Consider the following 15724-nt stretch of genomic DNA (forward strand, 5'->3'; position numbering starts at 1 on the left):
ACAATGAAGAGGATTAAAATGCCGATATTACGATAAGCTTTGTTATACCTTTAGTTTGTCACCGAATGTGTTTTTCTCAATAAAATCTTGAAATTGTAATAATAAATAAATTGTTTTTTTTTATTAAGCCTATTTGTAGTATGTCCAGTCGAGGAAATTTAATATATTGTATGTCCAGCATATTTCGAATTATAACTATTTTTATTAAAAATGATGATAGCAATTTGTAATATCATAATATATTGGTATTACAAATACCTGAACCTCACTTAGAAAATACCAAATATTTTGTTATTTTATCACGAAATTTACTTCAATGCGAAAGAAAATCTATTTTTCGTATTTCTGGAAAATTTATAAATTTGGACATACAATATTTGCGCTTTAAACCATCGATATTCAAAAATATCAAGAAACTTGTCAAAAGATTTACGATAATATAGCACAAAATAGCCAAGCTATAAAAAAATAAATTATAGACAAAAGAAACTTGAATCATGACGAAGCTCTAGATTTTGAACCTTCTAAACCCGCTTATATTAGAACAAAGCTACGTAATAAAGTATTACCTAAATTTAAGAAAACTGTTGTAAAAGATTTGATCTTTTATAAATCATCAATAAAATTAAAAATTCTGAAACATATCATAAAAACGTTGCTTGAAGATCTAAGGATAAACAAGATAAATCTTTACAGGAGGATAAAAATACAATTGAAGATCCTACTGACTGTGACGATGTTAAATTAATTACCATTAAAAATCCTATTCTTCCTATCTCTCAAGGACAAACATACTTTCTTGCATTACATAGATACAACTTTAATAAAACAGCAACTTAATAATATTCAAATACATTTTAATAAATTAAAAAATCAAATTAATCAAGGAAATCATCAAACCCTGTAAGTTTCATAGGTCTTACTCACAATTTAATATTAAGAACAGAATATTTAATAAATATTACGCAAGATAAACTATTAAATCTTGAGCCTAATGATAGAGTTTAAAGAGGACTATTTAATATAGTAGGCACAGCAAGTAAATGACTATTTGGTACACTTGACGCAGATGATGAAAAATATTATAATGATATAATAAAAAAAATTACAAAAAGAAAGAGATAATTTAATAAAAACAGTAAATTCAAAAATTTTATTATCAAAAAGACTTATTGATGATTACAATTCAACAATATTTAGTATTGTGAATAATCAGGAAAAATTAGAAAAAGGAATAAACATGTTGCAAATGTACATAGAAAATGAAATAAATAACGCATATCTTTATATTTCTTTTGAAGGCGTAATTTCTCAAATTAATTTAGATTGCCAAAATTTGATAAACTTTCTTGATAATCTTGAAAATGCAATTACATTCACAAAACTTAATGCTGTCCATAATTCTATAATATCTGTTTGAAATTAAATAAATGATGAAAATGCATTATCAAATTTTAAGAATATTCTGTCATACTATCAATTTCTTGAAACACAAATAAGTATTTCTGATCGTAAGATAATTTTTGCTATATATGTCCTTATATTAAAACTTAAACAGTCCACCTTTCATCATTTACTTCCTGTTATACAAAATAATTGCATCGTTATCCCAAAATATCCTTATTTGGCACAAGAAAAAGATAACATTCAGTTCGAAGACAATATATGTCCTGAAATTGGAAAGACTTTCTATTGCCTCGAGAACTTCCATCCGCAAGACAGTTGTACTACAGAGCTGTTAAATAACCGACCACCGATAAGCTGCATACCGATACAAACTCATTTAGTTCAACCAATCATTGAACAAATTGCTGATGAATAATTTTTGATTTTACCAACCAAAAATACACAATTATTGATCAAATGTAAAACTGAATCAATATATAATACTAGAAGAAACAACTCTAGTCCAAATTCTTACAAATTGTGAAATTAAACTAAATGACAAGCTATATTCTAATAATGTCCAATTAATTAGAGGAAAACCTTTATTGCCAGAAATTCAAGAATATGAAATTCAAAAACCAAAATCATACAAGATGCCAAGATATGATGATATGCCATGTTAACCTTCAAGACTTATATGAATTAAGGAACCTTGCAAACCAATTACATCCAATCGAAGAAACCTCACCTGAAGTATCGACCATAGCTATAATCAACAAGATTTCAATTATTGCTATCATTATTGTATTGATATTGGTAGTTACTCAGAAGAAAAAGATGCTTCCAAGACGCCAGAAGCCAAAACCTGGAACCACTACAATACCTCTTCATGAACCAAGACTCGAAGAGCCAGAAATGGAGCAAACAAATTCCATTATGTTTGCCTCTTAAGGAGGGAGGAGTTATATCCGTGAGAACCGATGACTCTTCACCATTGACTTTTTCTATGGCGTACTTAACCAAACGATCATGGTGAGAACCGCTGAATCTCCACAACGTGGTTGGCTACATGAGCATATTTTATCTATATAAACCCTTAGTTTTAAGATCATATTAGAAGATTATTGCTACCTAGTAAATTATTTGTATTGTACAAGATTTATAAACTGTCACTCTGTCAGTTGTACTTTTTAAATAAATTACTTTTTAAAAAGTTATAACGTTCATAATTCGCACTTCCAATTGTTCGATGTATGTTGTACATACGTAACTTGCTCGCGTACAGTTTTTTTTTAAGGAATTTATCGTATCCGTGACCCTTGATAACAATTTATCTATGAAATTATCACTAAGAAGATCTTTAATTGCTTTTTGATGGTAGTTTTTAGATCACTGGCAACTTTTGGGCCCATGATAATTTATGCAGCATTTCGGGGATTAAGTATGGATAAATATGTAAAAAAATGCCAATAAATATCTAGTTTTCACTACTTTAAAACGTTCATTTTACAGAGCTTAGATAGACATATCGAATCGCCGCGTGCCATATTCTTGTTCTACGGACAATAAGATATAACGCGAATAGAATTTTGGAGCTATACATTTTCGAAAATAATCGAACAGCCATTCGGTATTTAGATTTTTCGTTGTTCGACTTGATTTTATCTTTAGCCGCCAGTTTTCCAAATGCGAACCATCCAGATATACCGCATGACCGAACATATTTTCAGCAAGAAGCTGCTCCTCCACATGTTCGTGTTATAGTTCGCATGTATATTGATTTAATTTTTTCGGGTTGTTGGATTGGTCGACGAGGTGCTCTTGAATGGTCCCCTAGATCTACATCAGGAGATGCCAGATTTTCTTTAGGGAAATGTCAAAAAAAGGATTTACCAAAACAAACCAGACGACATTGACGTACTAAAAGCATTCAATAATATATCATTTGAAGCTACTCAGAACTCATCGACGGCTTTTATGATCGCGTTGCGGCTTGCCAAGTTGAAAGTTCTTTACTTTAAAATTGACTTTAAAATTATTTACTGAATATTTTATTTAATTTTGATTTTTACGAAATATACTAAATTATTCCGGCGTGTTTTTCTCAAAGACAACTGATTGTTCGAGGTGGCTCTGAAAAAGGAATTTTATACCCTTTCATATCACATCGAGGTATCACTTGAATCAAATTCGAGTTAATTTCACTCTGCTCAAGGGGCAGAAGCAAGGTCCAAAATAGACTCAAAAGGTCGCGCAACTTTAAAAGTACTTCCCGTGTTCGAACCCCGTATATAGTTTATGAATTTCATTTCTTATTTTTAATCCCCACCCTACTATTTCACTGAGAATTTTTTAACTAAATAAATACAAATTTCTTATATTAAGAATTTTGATTAACCTAAATTGAGCCATATTTTTAATAATCAAAAGTAGCTTTTTCTTAGCAAAACAACATGCGAGACCAAAAATTGACGTTAAAATTCAATTGCATCTTGCTTACGAGTAAATAAAATTTTTTAAATAAAATCAGATAACCAACTTAAATAAAAATAAAGTGCTTCAAATATGATATTATGGTAGATTATGATTACTTGTAACAAACTACTTGTAAATAACTGTTAAGAAGCAATCATATGTGGACTTTTTGTTTAAGCAATATTGATAAGATAAATAATTTGCTATATTAAGTAAACTATCTGAAAATTCCATTAATACTTGTTAATTTGCTTAGAAAAAATGATATTTAAATCAGGTAAAAAAAGTCATTAGTATATTATATTTAGAGACTACTGATTTTTTTATAAATAAATTAATATTTCAGTGCTGCTAGGATGTATAGCCTCAATAATTTTACACACTTGCGTTTGTGACTTTTTAAAAGATAAGTCTCAGCAGGTCAGTGTAAATTATGAGATTGGGAGTACTGGAATTAACTTAGAATTTTTTAGAGGTAAGTATAATATATAGCACGTATTATATGCCAAGTTATTAATATTTTAGATGAGAAATCCAGACTAAGAGGCACACTAGGTAAAAACAAATCATTTAAAAAGGTATCATGTTCTGATGAATTCCTGTGCCATCAAGATGAATTTGGTATTTTAAAAATAACGCCTTTGACTATGGGGTTTAATATTAGTTATGAAAGTAATAATACGGATTTATCCATTGAGGATTGTTATTACTTAAATTCGAGTAAGAACTCAAAATATTTTAATAATGCAAACTATTAAAAGTTCGTTCGTTTAGGTAATACTCATTGGTATGGCGGGCCACAACGTTACAACCAGGTATACCCTGTGGAAAAAATGCAGATTAATGGAAACGAACCTTATGTTATCAAAAAATCAGATAATTTTGGAGTTGCAGAAAGGTTATACATAACATTTTTGTTTTATGAATTTTTTTATGGTAAAAGTAATGAATTTTTAACTCAGCTATTGTCTTTCTAAAATTTTAACAAGTTCAAAAGACTAATGACTATTATCACTTTATATAAAATAAATCTAATTTATGTATTTAACTATATGCTCAGGTATTGGCTAAACTCAAATGGAACATATATTTATCTCGATGAAGAAAATCCGCTTTGGGTCGATCAAAATATGGATAATAGCATAGATCAAGTTTGTTTTAGATCAGAAAACCTTAGTCCGTACATAAATCGGTGGCGGGTAAGTGAATAATGTTCGTAAAATTAAAAAATTAAGCATATAATTTAAGGTGATTCTTACATATGTAGTCTACTTTTTCGATAATTCCAAAGAAGCTCATCTAAACGCTGTAAATAAGTACTTAGGTAAATTTCATTAAAGAAATATTGAATATGCACACATCAATAACAAATAACGATTTATTAGGTAAACCTACAACACATCCAAATGAGAAAATGATAACCGAACCAATATGGACTACATGGGCAAAATATAAAAAACCCATAAGTGATGCCACTGTTCTAGAATTTGGTAAAGATATTCATAGTCATGGGTATCAGGGAGGTCAGCTTGAAATCGATGATGCATGGGAGGTAATTATCAATATTTTACTCATTAATTTACTAAATCCCTTATATCGATATTTTAGACTTGTTATGGGGCGCAAGAATTCGATGAAAGTAAATTTTCAGATATTCAAAATACAGTTGCCAAACTGCATAACGATAGTTGGCGAGTTTCATTATGGGTTCACCCTTTTGTCAATGATGATTGCCAAAATAATTCCTTGGTGGGGCAAACTAATGGTACCCACAATTTCCCCATTTTTACTTATTCCAATAAAAATTACTTAATACTTCAACTTAGGTTACTTTGTTCATAATACTACCAATCAAACAATGGCGACATGGTGGAATAGTAATGACCTTCAAGCGCATCAAATTGATTTTACTAATCCTAAAGCTGCTGCCTGGTGGTCTGACAGATTGAAGAAGCTTCAACAATCTGTCGGAATTGACAGTTTTAAATTCGATGGTGGTGAATCAGATTATATGAATCAGGTAACTATGTTATTTCAAAGAAATGTTATAAATGTTAGAGCTGACAAAAATATATACTTTTTAGCCACCTGTTTATGCAGATGTAGAGCGTAGTCCAAATATTTTAACCGAAAAATACATTGACACGTGTACCACCTTTGGTGATCTTATTGAAGTAAGGGCTTCATTCAGGTAAGATAGAGATAATATGTTTATTGATGAATTATTTAATTATTTTTACCTAGCGACTCCCCAATATTAATATATCAGTAAAAAACTAACTAAAATAAAAAGATAGCATATGAAAATTACTTAAAGAAAGTGGTCCTTTTTTAGTACAGATATTACAGAGATCTCTTAGCAGATACATTTAACAATTATTATTAAATATTATATCGATCATTTTTTGGTAGCCAAACCCTTCCTAGAAGAACGCAAAATATAATTTAACAACGTTTGATAGAGTATGGAGAACTCGAGTCCGATATTAAATCTCCGACTATGAATTAATGATGGATGTTCGACTACCAATTAATCACCAAATAAGATCAAAGATCGAAAAGATACAAAAACTTTAAACTAAGCTGAACTTATAAAAAAAATTAACTGAACGCTGTCGACATTGGTATATATGTACTACTACTACCGTCTAACTACCGTCCAGAAAAATGGTAGAGCCTAAGAAAAATAAATAATATGTAGGAGAATACGACTGATGAATTAGAATCATAGTTTAGATCTTGCTTCAGTAGAACCATATGGCTTAAGAAGGAAAACAGTACTATAATCATTTGCTCTATATTGGGTCAATATAAGGTTAATGCGAAAAAAAGCTGATTAAATACTGTAAAGCCCTTTTAGATCTACCAGACTGGAAATACATATTTCTTCATTTGTTACTATAATCTTGATGAAAAACTTCTCTAAATATGCAATCTTAATATATTTATAATAGCTATTTGGTAAAATTAACAAACGATCTAAATAAATAATCTTATTTTAGGGGTCAACGACATGGAGAATTTATAAGAATGTTGGACAAAGATTCTAACTGGGGTCTAGAAAATGGTTTAGCAACTCTTATTACCACACTTTTGCAACTTAATATGAATGGTTATGTTATGTAAGTTAAATATATAAGCAACAGTTTAACTTGAATATATACCGGGTGACACAGGAAAAAGGGAACTTAATAACTTTTTTACTTATCCAGTTAAACAAATAAAATTTAGTATATCGATAGAATAGTCTTAAAAGCATCTCTTGACATATTCGGTTATTTTTTTGTTACTTCCGATTGAACAGGAAGTAACACTCACATTTGTATTTTAAATGGGACAATTTGTATATTATTACGTATTTTGATAGAAAAACTTGACAAGATGTCATGTATTATGTCAATTGAACAATAATTCAAGGACGTTTTAAAACACAGCCTCCTTGTCAAGAAATCAAAGCCTTCTATGCTATTTCGATTAATTAAATGCGTTTATTTGTATGACATTATTTTTTCTTCTTAGGACCTTTTTTATACACCGATTTAAAAACTAATCGTACCAAATTATTAGGAAAAAAACCTTATTTCAAAAGTGGTTGTTTCCAATAACGTGCTATTTAAAAAAATTAAGCAAATGCCAAAATTACTGATTTGGACATTTTAAATAGGCGTGTAAAAGTTTTAAGTCATAAAGTGCAATGAAAATTATTTTTCGTGATTACTTAATTAAAACTTAAAACTTTCAATGCAGTCATGGCACCCTATTTTAAAATTTTAAAAAATGCTCTTGTCCAGTTTAAAACAGAAAGTAGCAAAGGCAGAATCAGTTTCAGAATATTTTATGTATGTTCTGAGAACATATATATAATATATGTTCTCAGAATATTATTTTCTATTAAAATACATAATAATATCCCAAGTGTCTCATTTAAAACAAGAAAGTTAATGTTACTTCCGGTTAAACAGGAAATGACGGAAAACAACTGAATATGTCAAAAGATGCTCTTATAGCAATTCCATCAATATAATATTTGTTTATCTTCAAGAGTAAAATAGTTATTAAGTGTTTCCTTTTTCCTGTGTCACCCGGTATATCAATGCTTTTAATATTTTAAATATTCAGATATCTTAAATTGAATATATTATTTCTTCTCAGTTTATCCATGTTTTAACTGAGCTAAGCATTTAATTAGTATAGCTTTATACACATTTTCAATATTCAAGGGTATTACCAGATATGATTGGTGGAAATGGCTACTTGGGACAAAATCCAACAGGAGATCTTATTGTTAGATGGACCCAAGCTAATACATTTATGCCAGCCATGCAATTTAGTTACTTGCCATGGGATTACAAAAATGATGTTACCGTAAGTCAAATAACTTTGAATAATACTAATTAAGTTTCATTGCTTCAAAGGTCCAACATTTTTTAGTACGATATTGAAGCAATAGTAAAAAAATATGTAGATCTTCATGCAGAATATGCTCCTAAAATAATTGAAGCAATGAACAAAAGCATTGAAGATGGTTCTCCTGTAAACGCACCTATCTGGTGGGTGGATCCCAATGATCTTGTTGCTAGAACAGTTTCTGATGGTAAAGAAAAGCAAATAAGATAATGTAGATTTTATAAAATATTTTGTTCGCAGAATATCTTCTCGGAGAAGATATCTTGGTAGCTCCAGTAATTATTGAAGGAAGTGTTTCAAGAGATATCTATCTTCCAAGTGGCCAATGGAAAGATGGGAACAATGGCACAATTTTTCAAGGTCCAACTACTTTAAAGGAGTATCCAGCTCCCATCGAAGTATTACCGTATTTTATTAAGCAATAATTTAAGAAAATTTCTTCTAGCTGACTAAAAGCCTATAAACTTTTTTTTACTGCAGACTATACAAATTTAATAGTAATTTTCCATCGCTGCGTTAATACAAAAACTTTTTTTTCATTGTTTTAAAGATTTCTCCATTCATTACTAAAATAAATACAATGTATTTTTTATACAAAAAGATTTTGATATAGTCCATATTTGTTGAGAGCATAAAACAATTGTTTTTCATTTACATACCTCTTCGTATACTGTAAATTTCAACATTTCTCCTCTATATAGTCAGACTTAAGTCGAACTGTACTACACAGGGATTTAAGAACAATTTATGGAAACTATAACCAAGCCTAAAAAATACAAAATTATTTCTCCGCTGTATGTATACTTGCGAGTGAAAAAAATAAAACAGCATTTAATTTGAATCTCTTAAAAAAAAGTATACCTACTTTGGTCGCCAAAAATAAACTTTTTTTTTTCATAATAATTTCAACTTAAATTTGAAGTTAGAAAAAGCTATATATAAACTTCCCTAAAAAATTGTCTAATTCTTTTGTTTATAATTTGCATGACTCTAAAGACAAAAAGGTGACAGAAAATAAACCATGGCGCCGATTTTGCGGAAAATGTGAGAAAACAATATTAGTGTTTTTAAAATAAAATGTGGTACATACAGCAAATATTTTCATCTACCCTTAATAAAAATGGAAGAAATCGACGCCAAATTATTGCATACACAAAACAAAATCTGGATTAGTGAAATGTGTGTTCCTGGATTTTCTGTATCGGCACAGTTGCGAACTGGCAAAAAAATTATAAAAATAGCCATGCTACCTGTATCTAGCAAAGCTCTGACCTTTTGGTAATGGCCAAGGCTGTCTTGTATATTCTAGTAGTAATAGTAATGGTAGGGGGACAGTGTCCGGCGGGTAGGCCTTAAGGTCCCTTTCCGCCAACCCCTGAAACCCCGTCATCACCGCTGACCACTCTCTCCAGTCTCCCTAAGCAGGCGACCCATTCTCCTAATGAAGAAGAGCAGGCCTTCCCAGTTAAGGTCCTCTAGTTCCTCTCGTGGTAGGAAAGGAGCACCCATGGTTTCTCTCCTGATCCTTTGCATTCTCCTATAAAATGATATGCCGTTTCCTACGCCAGGCCACACCTGGGGCACAGATAAGATATGCAGATGTCAGTTGAGTCTGCAGTGACCAGTTAGGACTCCGGTCAGGTCTGCTATAACCCCTCTGTGCCGGGATAGCAGCCACGCTATCCTAGCTTTAGTTGGATTTGATAGCAGTTCTTTGATTTGTATTTCTAGCTCTACTACAGAAATTGAAAGAACTCGTCCATCGTCTCAAAGAGACCTACGTAAGTAGAGAAAAAATAAAAATAAAAACTCCAAAACACAAAAAAATATGTTTTAATTTTTTTTGTCAGTACTAAGCAGATCATCTGATGATGCTTTACTAGCGAAACAGGTAACCTTCGTGACGTATATATAGGGTGTTTTGAGACTGAGACTTTTTTTATTTTTTCTCCCCTGTAGAAAGCAAAATGGTATTACACGGTGCATCACACCCAGTGGAACCTCTTAGGGAAGGCTGCAATATAATTACACAAGTTTGACTTATGCCAGATGAACTGGATTCATCTGATGTTGAACTTTGATAAAAGAATCTCGATGAAAATCGATCGCCGGCAGATTTTGCCAAAAATGAGTGGCATCCTCATACTTTAGAGGATCTAAACATAGAAAGTGAACAATGAACATTTCTGTTTTTCCTCGGCATTCTCATGTGAAGACACTGCCATAAAAGAAAGAGTAGTTCTTTTTATAGAACCACCTGAGAAATGTGTTGACGTTTGCGAATAACTGGGCTCTACTAACTGCATTGAGTCTAAAGCCTTGTAATAAGATTCTAAAAAAATTAATACATTTTGAAAAGTAGGTAATTTTGTTGTTCTATATTCGTTTTCAAACTCTGTGCGTATTGTGGTGTCCAGTTTAGGCACCATTATGTCAAAAGGAAAAAAGTCCCACGCTTCTACATTAAAGTTTCAGACCCTTAATGCACTAATATTTTTCGGAAAGATATCTAGCAAAGACCAAAGCTTTCTAGCAGATGGTTTCTGTCTTCGGACGGTATTAAAAAACTCATTGTAATGTGATATGGCTGCTACACGTCTATTTTGATACCTCCTACAAAGGGATTCATAAGCAATCAAATAATATTAATAAACTAATATTATCCAGGTAAGAATTGTCATGTATAAGTGAGCGATAGAGATCAATAAAGGAAGGCCAAAGTTTAAACTTACTCTCCAAGCAAGGACTATTTATTTTAGGCAAACAAGTTTCAGACTTCTGTGATGACACACGCATATTGCTCATGTTCAAAGAAATATCCGCAAATTGAATATCTTTGATTACGCAAAGCTTATTGATTGCGTAATAGCATGTGTCCGCTTCTCGCCGTGAGTTTCAAACTCATTATTGTTTAGCAAGGAAATTATTACCGAATTAGGTGTATTACTAAATTCCTCATTTGTTCTACCTCATCAGCTCTCACTAAAAAATATATTTTTTTCAAACTATCCTTCTGCATAGCATTAAATGTTTCCTTTAAACGATTAAGTGCTGAAGAACGTTTCATTAAACGCCTATCAAGCTTTTCCGTTGTGCTAGAATAGTTAAACTATAAAGGCTTACTATAAAAAAAAGCAGATTATTAAATAAATTATGCTCAGATTTAACAGAGAGAAAAAAACTAGTTCAAGTGTATTTATTTTTAATTCAGTTCATTTAATTAACTACTAAATCGTAATGAATAAAACCCACGCACAAATAAAAAAAACAAAATTAAACCGAGCACAAATTGAATCCTTGGGTAGTACATATAAACAATAACAATGTAAATCAGATTAACCGGTAACAATGGGAGCCCAAGCACACGTCTTTGCAATTGCCCTTATTCTAATTTCAGTTTAAACTAGTTTAAGGCAGTTTATGTTATAGTTTTATGAAGTGATATCGTGATTTTTAGAAATAATACGTCTTTTAAATAAGAATTAAGTTTAAGAGAAGGTTGTCTTGTATTTTGCTAAGCTCTGTTTATGTATCTTTTTTCCACATCTTCTTGCCATGCAGTATACTACTTAAACCCCTACAAACTAATCAAAGAAAGTAAGCACGTTTCGTTTGTCAATTCGACATTTGAAAAAGTAACAAAATAAAAATTAGCATTGTTGACGTTTTAAAGCTGATAAAATAAGAACTTCGGCAATAGCATAACATTGACGGATAAAATATTGAATCAATTATAGGGGTCGAATAGAGTCATTATAATTGAGCTGATATCTTATGCATTTTCGTACACCGCCAGCCGATTTCTATTCAATTTACTCGTGAAAAAATGTTCACTTTTACACTTTTCCCATCACTTAGGAGGTAACGAAAGATACATTTTCGATAAGTGGCGTTATGAAATTTTTAAATATTCTAGGGTATTACCTGATACGATTGGTGGTAATGGCAATAAAGAATAAACTGTAACACCAGTAACCAATTGTTCATTACATAGACCCAAGTCAATACATTTATACCTACGATGTAATTTAGTTATTTACCATGGGATTTCGAATATGTTACTGTAACTAAAATCATTTTAATTACTTAAGTTTTATTGGAACATGGATATAATATTTTTAGTACAATATTGACGCAGTAGTCAGAAAATATGTAAGTAAGTCTTCATGCAGAATATGCTCCCAAAATCAGGGCAATAGAAAAAAAGCATTGATGAAGATTCTCATGTAAACGCACCTATCTGGTGTATGATCTCGCTGCCAGGACAATCTCTGATGGTAAGAAGAGATGAACAAGATATGCATATGCTAGAACTTAATTTTTTAGGAGATATCTCCTTGGAGAGGATATTTTGATAGCTCCAGTAATTATTCAAGGAAGCGGTTCAAGAAATATCTCCCAAGTGGCCAATGGAAAGATGGTAATAATGGTATAATTTTTGAAGGACTGATTACTTTATTAATTATTACTCAGCTCCGCTGGATATTTTAAAACATTTTATTAAACAGTAAAAAAAGTTTTTATTACATAATTCTCTAAAAAGTTTTAGTTTTCTTGACTAAAGGAATGAAAAAGTAAAACAACTAAAAGTTATACATATTTTTAATCCCCGATTTTTATTATAATTAATATATATCATAAATGTAACTATTATGATAAACTCTAAATAATCAACTACAGTCAACCATTTTTATCAAATATACGAATACAAAATCCGTTTAAAAATATTGTTCCTCTAGGGCAGTTGTAAGCATGGACCAATCTATTAATACCAGGACCTCCTAGTACACCATACTGAATAACTGTTCTTCGCGATTTACTAATAAAATCCATATAGTTAATCTTTTCTGCAAGGTTTGGGTTTCTGCAGCTTATCAATACTACAAGTAGTAAGATTAACCAAAAATATATTGGTTTTAACATAATTTGGCCAAAGGATATTTTATCTACAAATATGAAAAGTAAATATATAGCTATGTGTTCAAGGACTATCTAAAAAAATTAAAAACAAAAAAATATTTATATTTATATAAACCTTAACTTGTAATTTTCTTAAAACCTATTTATCTATGCTAATAAACTGTGTATTTGCAACTTTGACCACATACTTTTATGAAGGCATAAGTCTTCGTACCAAAAAATAAAGACATTTCAAGAAAAAGTCTTTTTACTGTATCATTGACAGCAACTGTGCTAAATCCCTTTGATGTTCCCGAAGCTTTTCTTACTTTTTTCTCTTTAAACCCTTTTATTGCAAAGCAATCGTTGTAGAGTAAGAACCATAGGATAATTTCCATACCTAATATATACCTTTAAAGAAGATCTAGAAAATATGTTTTTTTTGACTCGCTTTTAGGCGATAGAGTTGAAAAGAATGTTACAGTTTTTTCTTGTCTTCTTCTGTAATCGGTATTTTTACCTAATATTTGTCAGTATTATTTCACAAAATACGTCAGACAATAAATTATGTACCCATTACTGTCTGATGGTACAAAATAATTTGCTTCACTCGTACAAATTGATTAAAAAATAGTTTTTTTTTGTCTAATGAAATATAATTTTTTATTCAAAAGAAAGGTTCAAAAAATCTACTATTAACTTTAAAGTAATAGAAATTACATGCATTTAAATAAACTTACTTTTTTGATCACATTCATTTGCTTAGTTTCAGTAAATTTAACCAGTATTTATAAGGAAAATATATATTTTTGATACGGAGTAAATGCATTTATTTATTTTGTAGTAATATTTTATGGTATTATATTTTTGAACAACTAATTTATAAACGCGTTACTGTACGAAAACTAAATCGTTAATTACATTAAATATTTTATCTTTCAGACGACACATTAAGTAATAACACAAAATGATCCCTGACCTTGAATTCATTATAAACGTTTCTCTTTCCAATATCAGCATTCCATAATATGATTAAGAAGTATGTAATTAATAATAATCCTTTTTTATTAGCACAATAGCTACATACAAATGAAAAAAAATAAGAATAATATAATAATTTTACATCCATTCAAGCCATTACTTTTCTGTGCCACATTTACGCTAGTAAGATTACCGAATACCATGCACAACACATGTCATAATCTTTCATTCGATCAAAATTGAAATCACCAACCACAATATTTACACCCACTTATTTGAATCAAGTAGTTTGAAAAATATTCAAGAAACTTGGCATCCTGATGCTGAGGAGGATGTTATTAATACACTACACAGATATTTTAATCCGGTGACTATTAATTCTATACTAATATTCCACACATAGCCTTCAAAACATTCTAACGTTATGATTCTATATTTAATATTAGTTGTTATCAATATAATTCGCCTCCCCTCCTCCAGTTCTTCTATTTGATGTTGTGGAATGTTCCAAATTATACCCTTTAACTCCCAATTCATGGCATCTAATGGCAATTTCATATATTTCCATTTTTTAAGTTTTTTAAGATATCATTTCTTAAACATTTTGATTGCCACACAATCCTTTACATCATATCCGCCACTACATTTAGTACAAACAACTTTTATGGTACAGCATTTCATTACATGACCATATTTACAACATTTATAATAGCGTATAATCCTGTAATAATTATAAACCAACAACGATTCCACTTTATATTAAGTTTTTGACTACTAATAAATTGCCATGTATTGCTGTAGTTTTACAAATAATTTTCTTAAAACTACTACAATTTAATCGAAGATCATTTTGACTAATTACCTTTGCCACTAGCTCTTCATCCTTTTCATTAAATTCACTCTCATCCACACCTTTACCAAATTACTTTGACTCTATTTTTTTTATTGTTGGACTTACTACAGCCTACATCGATGTTCGACGTAAAGATAGAGGCTTACCTTGTAGTGGAAAAATTCAGTGTAGACCTACTAAAACATAATCCCAAAAAAAAAACTAAATATTTCCTTAAGCATTCAAAAAAATTAAAAATCTGTGAAAAAAAAACATTAGTACTATTATTATAGAAGTATGTTATAAGAGAAATTTACTTTTATTAAATAAATCCATTTCTGTTTAATATTACTTAAAAAAATTTATAATAATGATAATAAAATCACAAAACAGCTTTAGCACTAACGAAAACTCTTTATTTTATTCTCGAAGAAGACTAAAACTTATTAAAACTCCAGTTAATAAGTTAATCTTCTCCGGAAGATGCTAACATAGTTAGCGAAACATGGGTCGAGAATAAAATAAGTTATGGTTTCCGATAAAATTGTTTTGTGATTTGAGTATCACATAAAAGGATCTAAACATAGGACTATTATGATAAGAAAAGGACAAATGAAAACACTTTGTTGTAATATTTTTAACATTATGTACAGGGTGGCCAAATAAGAAAGCGAGGTACTGTATCTGGGAAACTATTCATCGTAGAAGCTTGCGATAAAAAAATTTATTACTAAAATGGCCAAG

At 30.2% G+C, this 15724-nt stretch overlaps 1 protein-coding gene and 1 long non-coding RNA gene across 2 annotated transcripts; one reads left to right on the plus strand and one right to left on the minus strand.

Moving 5' to 3' along the window:
- The first annotated feature begins 3996 nt into the window (after nucleotides 1-3996).
- On the plus strand, nucleotides 3997-8908 carry LOC126738163 (myogenesis-regulating glycosidase-like). Its single transcript, XM_050443355.1, has 14 exons — nucleotides 3997-4138; nucleotides 4208-4336; nucleotides 4387-4581; nucleotides 4636-4759; nucleotides 4922-5060; nucleotides 5110-5185; nucleotides 5247-5413; nucleotides 5470-5626; nucleotides 5688-5881; nucleotides 5946-6052; nucleotides 6864-6983; nucleotides 8082-8226; nucleotides 8293-8455; nucleotides 8509-8908. The coding sequence occupies exons 1-14, from the start codon at nucleotides 4123-4125 to the stop codon at nucleotides 8691-8693; spliced, it is 1917 nt and encodes a 638-aa protein (XP_050299312.1). The 5' UTR covers nucleotides 3997-4122; the 3' UTR covers nucleotides 8694-8908.
- A 3944-nt stretch (nucleotides 8909-12852) lies between these two features.
- Nucleotides 12853-14586, minus strand: LOC126738193 (uncharacterized). The gene is made up of 2 exons (XR_007661245.1): nucleotides 13908-14586; nucleotides 12853-13214 (listed from the first exon to the last, which is right to left on the minus strand). It is a non-coding gene; the product is annotated as an uncharacterized LOC126738193 (long non-coding RNA).
- Between the last annotated feature and the right edge of the window lie 1138 nt (nucleotides 14587-15724).

This window comes from Anthonomus grandis, chromosome 7, assembly GCF_022605725.1.
Source record: "Anthonomus grandis grandis chromosome 7, icAntGran1.3, whole genome shotgun sequence".
NCBI lineage: Eukaryota > Metazoa > Arthropoda > Insecta > Coleoptera > Curculionidae > Anthonomus > Anthonomus grandis.

Coding starts and splice junctions, on each gene's coding strand:
- LOC126738163 (XM_050443355.1), top strand. Junction 4,337..4,386: donor TAACTTAGAATTTTTTAGAG/GTAAGTATAATA, acceptor TTAATATTTTAG/ATGAGAAATCCAGACTAAGA. Junction 5,882..5,945: donor AATCAGATTATATGAATCAG/GTAACTATGTTA, acceptor TATACTTTTTAG/CCACCTGTTTATGCAGATGT.